Below are 7,738 nucleotides of genomic sequence, written 5' to 3'. Positions count from 1 at the left end.
AAGACTATTTTTCTTAGCTGTTCCTGAGGTTGAATATGTCCGATATGAGTTAATTACAAAATCTTTTAGCTAAATTGAATCATGATCAATAATTTGATAGATCAATATGCAATTGAATTACCATACAATGTTGCTTGAAATACTTCTACATTTGTTTAATCTATTTCCGTGATGATATTTATCCCAAATGTTTGAAGATTTCAAGACTTTTCATCTCAGTTTGAAGAAAGCAGTGAACATATATCTTTTTTTTTTTTTTTTTTCTCTCTCTGAGAAAAGGTATAATCTTATATTTCATAGGTTGAAAAACAATTACGTTCGGAACGATCCTTAGAGCTCTCTGATCACCATGGGCTGTAGTGGAAGTAGTGGGCATATAGCTTTTATATTGATAAGAGATGACTATAGTTCTTAATTTAGCATTTTGTCTTCCTTGACTAGTTGTTAGAGTTAAAGCAGCGGGCATCCGGAAGTATGGATGAACCATTTTCAAACCCTGGCATGTCAGAGAAACATCCTCTTCATGTAGTTATGGTAAGCATCCCCCTCTCACCCATTTCTGTCACAAGGTTTATTTCCTATAATTTTTCCACCGCCAATTTACTCTGCTTCTTTTTAAATTTCATTGAATTAATTCAAGGTAACTATATTTGTCTTTACAACAGGTGGATCCTAAAGAAGCAAATAAATCGATGCGTTTTGCTCAGGAGCTTATTTCGACCATCTTATTTATGATTGTTTTTAGTTTGATGTGGTATGTATCCATTTGTCTGTAAGAAAGTGCTGAGAAACTAATGTGCAACATGATTCAATACAAAATTAGTACTATTTGCCTATAGTTTTGCTTTGAAACCTCAAAGTTTCTTTTAGATTTCTTAGACCTCATTACAATTTAATGTATTCTGGTGATGATGCTTTTGCAAAGAATGCATAGTTATGCGTACAGAGTTGAAGAGTGGCACTTTAACATGATGTACTGGTATACTAATTTTAGTCTCATAAAATCTTTGGTTATAATGAAGTGATTTCATTGTATGGGTTATATGTTACAAGAAAATGAATGACATAAGTAACAGTATTCCCACACTCGGTTATTTATTCCAGCCTGACAGTTCATAACTTCATATACACACATGCTTTTGGAACTCCATCAATGGTTGTTACTGGGTTCATCATTTTTGCAAAGCTGTTTACCCTCTGCCTTATTCATTGTCTAACCCAATTCTTTACAACCCACACCTTTAGCCCACGAGGGGAAGCTAGGACATTGGTGAACCTGCTGATTAACTAAAGTTCTGCTGGGGTCAAGATTTTTCTCTTTCAACTGTTTGGACTGATGTTCAAGCTGGTAATTGTATCCAACCTCTCTTGGTAGCTTCCTCGGCAGCATCTAACACCTCATGCAATAAATGCCTAAGCAATTGAAATCTGTCCTCTTCAACTCTTGTAGAGAGATAATTAAGGAAGGGCTATGAAAGGGAATCCGAGAAGTCTTATTGAATGATATTGTGTAACAGCAAAACTAGTGGTTTTAGTGCTTCAGTTAGGAGCCCCATCCTTATATTACTTTGATCCTAGACTATTTCTTTAAACCTGCAGGTGTTAGTCAACGATCGCATTGCCAGAGATAAGGATCCACGAGAGACGGTTAGTCCATGTCACAAAACACACAGGGAGTGTTGGTTTATCCAATGTGCAATAACCCCCCTCCCCCCCACGCGAGCCTGGTGTGTATCGAACTTGTGACCTAAGCTCTAATACCACTTGTTGGGAATCACAACTGCCGTTAGACCAAAACCCGCAGGTGTTAGTCAACGATTGCATCACTAGAGATAAGGATCCATGAGAGGCGGTTAGTCCATGTCACGAAGCACATGGGGAGCGTTGGTTTATCCATGCCCAACATATTACATTGGGTATTCTAGATACAACAAGAGACTATTGGACTCTAAATTCTATAAACTTGGTCTGTAACCTAAATTAGATAGAGGCCTTAAAGTTGACTACCTGTATCTTTTTGATTCACTTGAAACCTCTTAGTTTGAGATGAAAGTTTGTACCTAATTCTACCACCTTTTGCCCAAGAGTCTGCAGGGCTTCATTTTTTTGATTTTCATCCAATTCAATCCTGTCACCGCACTGTTTGGAGTTAGTTTTTCTGCTAGTCCAAATGGTTCAAGTACTGGAAACTCTTCTTTGCTTCTAGATTCCTCCTCTCTCTGCTTCTTTGATGGATTGGCTCTGGACTTTTAGCAAACTTCCCTCTTTCTACCACCAGTTTCCTGTCATGTGTTGGTTGATTAATGTTTTCTTAGGCTTTCCCTTCCAATATGAACACAATATTCATTGACAGGTAGGTGCTTCTTTGAGAGTGTGCCTACTAGTAAACCTGGAGAACATGTCTTTGCCCGGAGATATTTCTGCGCCTTACCTCAACAGCTTCTTGCTATTTCTCTGATTCTGGGTGAGCTTGGTGACCTGATTTTCCTTCCTCCATCTGAGCTTCTTCTTTGCCTTTGTTTACTTTCATTTTGAATCCCCTGCTTCCACTCAGCCTTTTTGGTTTCTTTCCCTGTTATCCCATCATTTTTCCTCTCCTCTTTCCCCCACAGATTTCATTTTTTTGGCAAAGAAAAAATTCTTATATTTGATTATTTCCAAGAAAGAAATCAACCTATACATTGGTCTGTCGAAAAAGGACTCAGAAGCTTTCCCCACAGATTTATGTAATCATTTGATGTTCTTTTTGTTGTTGTAGCTATGTGTAGGATCTTGTGATATTATTCAACGGTAGATTTGATATTCCATTATGTCTATTGACTGACCAACTTAGCTTAGGACAATTATCTCATGCGATTTAAGCAATAACCATACCAAAGAGAAGATAAGGGGCCAAAAATAAGATTTACAAGGAGCCAAGGTGAATTAAGCTGACATGAGAAAGTCAAGAAGGGGTGAAGATGAACAGCATGTCATAAATAAATTTCTTTTGGAAATGCTGCCTATAGTAACTTACAGCTGTCCTACAGCCAAGCTTCCACATTATGAAGTGATCCGGACCAATGTTTTTAAAACCGGAACCGGTGACCGGACGGGTCCACCTAATGAACCGGTTTACCGACCGGAACTGGTCTAACTGGGACTGGTTTGGTCTAAACGAACCGGTTTTAGAAAAATACATTAAATAATTAATTTTTAATGAAAAAACTATTTTTAAGATTTAAAACCATGATTCCAAGCCAATAGAGACAAAATATGCAAAGATTGCTCATTTATATACCATGTAAAGGTGAATATATCAAAATGGCACCAAGTGCAATACATATCATCGACAAAATACATAAGCAATGAGGCTCTAAATGGCCTCTAGAGTGCAAAAACAAAGCCTACAAACTATGGGGCCAGTGGCCTACTACAAGACTTCAGTCTAGACTCTACATATATGATAATAGTAAATACTATAATAGTGATCAACATTATCACTTGAAGTTGAAACTTCTCATGAGTCTCAGTCATCATGATCAAACTCAGTTGGTTGAGTCTCGACTCCCAAACTTTGCAGTCACAAACTTCTCTATTGGTTCAGTGACTTGAGTCTCAAACTTCTGAAGGTATTCTGCCCTAATATGCCCTATTATTTCATTTGGTGTTTACATGGCTTTACATGGCCTCCTATCCCAGCCAAGTGTTGCTTGAACCTGTTAATACCCCCTCCTTGAATGGATTTTTGGCAATATTTGCAGATCATTTTGCCATCAATCATATCACAATGAGCCCATGCAGTATCTCTGGCTTTTGGAGGCATGATGACTCCCTGGATGGTAGATCATAGAAGTGAGAAGCTTATAACACATAAAAAAATTAATTCATGGACAACAGTCAAATAAGGAATTTTCAAGTGCAAATCCTTACCTGGAAATGCAAACTAGCTTCCTTAGCCTCCTCTTGAAGATGGCAACTCCACTGACAGCTACACACTATCTCCAAAATAGCTCCAACTCCAACTCCAAGATGACTACTTCAGCAAAAACTCAACACTCTCCAAGCTCACAAACAAACTCACAAACACTCACAAGCACTCACAAGCACTCCAAATCAGTTGTGTGAGACAAATGAGAGTGAGAGGGGCCTCTTATAGCTCGGAGAGGGTGTTTTTGGAGGGAAAACACCCTTAGTTCGCCCCCAAAACCCCAAAACCACAGTTAGAAATCCGCTTTTTGCAAGTTATGGTGGGCATGCCTAAAACCGGCCGGTTCCGTCCTACACCGGCCGGTTTTCACCGGTTAGGGCCAAAAATTGGAGAAACTGCCTTCCAAACCGGGTTTTTTGGCCGGTTCGGACCGGCCAGCGTGCTAACCGGCTGGTTTGACCGGTAATCGGTTTTTGAAAACGGTTTTTAAAACACTGATCCAGACTAGATCATTATATTGTTTGTGATCCATCTCGATGTTTTCAGAGTGGTAAAAGTGGAGGAATCAACTCACAAGACCATTTTTACCAGTGGGACCTAGTGTGGCAAATTGGAGTCTGAAACCTTCTAGGAGTATTATGAGGCATGAAATGAAGTTTTTTGTGGGTAAAACTTTGCTGCTTTAGCGCTGCACCTTTATTTCATATTCTACATACAGAGACCTTTCCAATGGCAAAGGAATTGTGTTGGGAGTTTGTATGCAAAAGTTATGCCACTTAGAAGTTGACCTTCTTGTTTTCACCACCATAATTCGAGAGGATGCCACATCAACCCCCATTATTCATGGAAAAGGGGTTAGCCACATGATTATGATGAAGAAGACTCTAGAAGAGTCCATGTTCTAACTTTCGTTAAGAGTTGAGGTAGTGAAACCTAACCACTAGTAGACTATCAGGTTGTGTTATAATTGGGCCACTAGGAGGAAAAGGGTTTCCATTTTTTTGAGTGTATTTGTTCCATAGATGAGCAAAAATAATCGAGAGGGATAGGAGATAGAACACACGGAGAGGATTTGTGCACTGTAGTAGCCCATGGGCCACAGACCATACTTCTTTGCACTCGCAACCATTTTCTATTCAGAGAAAGAGAGCAGAACGACCTCACCTTTTAGTTGGGTTTTCTCTTGAAAGGGTTTCTTAGGTAATATTTTTTGTCAAATCGTGGTTTGTAAGATTTTATTTCACCATTCTATATTTTCTCCATAATTTTAATTTGCATGCATACACAATTAACAATAATCTACAGATCCAAAAATCTAAAGAGAAATAAAACCCTAATAGTGCAAAATATAGATTGTTTAAATATAATTTTATCAAATATGTTGTGATGAACTGCCCTGTAGAATATCCACGATAGTTTATGGATTATATTGGTATCATAACAAGGATTATTTGGGTATATGGTGGACATATGTAGGGGATCTAGATTGGCTAGGCCAAAAGTCGCAAAACCCTAATCATAGCTGACGAATCTGTGAATGGCCCTCGTGATCCCTCAAAGAAGAGGTTTCACGGCTGGAAGTACAAGTTGTTGTTCAATACCAGATCGATAGACGAGGCTTGTCTATAGGCATTGTACCTGGAGAACATAGGCCTTAAGAAAGGGCAATCAAGTGGATCGAAGCAGAAGGAGTAGCAAAACACTTCTAAGGAGGGGAAGAAGAATTGGAAAGGGGGAAAGATAAAAAGACGACAACCACAACACACCAGTGCAAAGATCCGAACAACCACCACAACCACTTCAACATTGACGACCATACAAAGGAGAAGTGCTGAAAGTTGCATCTAGAGCTTAACCTGACGAAGAAAAAGAAAGACAATAAGAAGAAGAAACTCATGGCCACCGATTCAAGTTGTTGGAGAATGCATTAGGGCAACTATTAATTCAATTTCTCCTTCACCTTAATAATTGCTTGTGAACCTAAAAAATTTCTTGTCTTCTAAGTTCTTATAGAATTTGCTTCAAATGAGAAAACCAAGCCCCAAAACCCTAGACCAAGTCCTCCAACCACCAAGTGTTCCCTCCAAGGAGACCCTTCTAAGTAGTCAAAAGTGCATTTAAGTAAACAAAAGTCAACCTTCCCAAAGTCTGCTTGAATTTTAGATTTCGACTTGCAACTTCAAGGTTTCAGACCTACAGTAGCTTCAGAATTTCAACCTGCAACTTTTGGCCTCCTGCAACAGATCATAAACCCTAATCCTTGTGCACGTGTAACCAAAAATACCAAGATTTCACCTCTTCTCCTTCACTAGGGTTTTCCTCTTTTACTCTTGTCCTTTGTTCTCTTTTTCTTCTTGTTTTTATTGTAGATCGAACTTGTTGATCGGTATATCAAATGAGGTCGAGCTCCTCTTATTTATAACCTTCTCATGAGGTCGAATACCCCTCTTTAGGACAACTTGTCTCTGCTAGGGCCGACTTGTGCTAGGGGGCTTGAAGGACTTTCTAGACTCATAATTAATGTCATTTACATGTTACAACTTGCCCAATAGGGTCTTTGTACAAATAATAAGGATTTTCTTGACTCGAGAAAAATTTTCTTTTCACATGACAAACTCTAGAAGCATGAAGAACATGCTTGACCTAGATGACCATAAAAATGGAGCATGAAATCCATGCTCAAAATAATTATTTTCTTTCTTCTTTTTCTTGTAACATAAAATATACATAATGACATGAGTACAATGAGCCTTATAAAGACTGAAACTAGTTACATTTCCCAACACAAGCAACCAGGTTGAAAGCAGTTCAGATGTGTATGAGAAGATTGTCTATACGTCAGTGCAGAAGGAGGTGAATTTGAGTAGCCTTCAACAACAAGAAGAGAAAGAAATGATCAAACTCTTCCACATAAAGATATAGGTCAAGAAGACAAAGGTTGATGCTTTGTTTGACCTAGGATAGTAGTCGAATCTCATTGCAGAAGAGCTAGTCAATAAATTGGGATTGGAAGTTTGTGATCATCTAAAGCCCATATCCATTGGGATGGGTGAATAAGGATGTAGAGTTAAAGGTAACAAAACAACAAAAAAATATATTTGCTATTAATGCTGATTTTATTGATGAAGTAGAACTACATGTGGTTCTCTTTGATGTATGCGAAGTGGTATTTGGAAGTCCTGAGATGTACATGTGAGATGCAATATTAATGCGGATAACTAACCAGTACCCACTCGTCAAGGATGGAAAATCGTTTACCATCAACGCGCATAAAGGCAAGTCAAAAATTTCACTAGTAAGTGCCAACCAAGCCAAGAAATTGATCAGTTCCAGCAAGAAGTATGTTTTATTGTTTTTAAGAGAAAATCAGTGTGCAGAAGAGTCTGTAAGAGGCAAGACATCTCTGGAAGAGTGTACTAAGAATCATAAACAACAACTGGAAGAGTTGCTATAGGCATATAAGGATGTGTTCCTGGAGCCTAAAGGGTTACCACCCAAGAGGGAAGCGGAGCACGAGATCTAACTATTGCCAAAATCCCCTTTGCAAAATATTGCTCTCTATAGGTAGTCTGTTATAGAAACAAGCGAAGTGAAGAAACAGTGACGAAAACTGCTGGAACAGGGTGTCATTCAACCGAGTACATCACCATGTGGGTAACCCATCGTCATTGTGCCACAGAAGGATGGGACTTGGCAGATGTGTATTGTTTACAAGCCATTGAACAAATTCAAGCTCAAGAACAGATACCTCCTGCCCGGGATAGATGATCTGCTGGATCAGTGGCAGCAAGCAAAGTACTTCACCAAGTTGGACTTAAAGTCTGGATA

At 38.8% G+C, this 7,738-nt stretch overlaps 1 protein-coding gene across 1 annotated transcript in view; it reads left to right on the top strand.

Moving 5' to 3' along the window:
• Positions 1-427: 427 nt before the first annotated feature.
• Positions 428-7,738, top strand: part of FTSH11 (FTSH protease 11) — a 310,557-nt gene continuing 303,246 nt past the window's right edge. Inside the window, exons 1-2 of the mRNA XM_089436336.1 lie at positions 428-534; positions 666-754. Of these exons, the coding sequence (XP_089292462.1) occupies positions 475-534; positions 666-754 (149 nt within the window). The 5' untranslated portion in view covers positions 428-474. The remainder of the gene's footprint in view (positions 535-665; positions 755-7,738) is intronic.

The sequence above is a fragment of the Pinus tabuliformis genome, chromosome 5_2, assembly GCF_031772625.1.
Source record: "Pinus tabuliformis cultivar Carrire ecotype Pingquan chromosome 5_2, CPIR1, whole genome shotgun sequence".
In the NCBI taxonomy this organism is placed as follows: domain Eukaryota; kingdom Viridiplantae; phylum Streptophyta; class Pinopsida; order Pinales; family Pinaceae; genus Pinus; species Pinus tabuliformis.
This window is presented reverse-complemented; position numbering and strand designations above follow the sequence as displayed.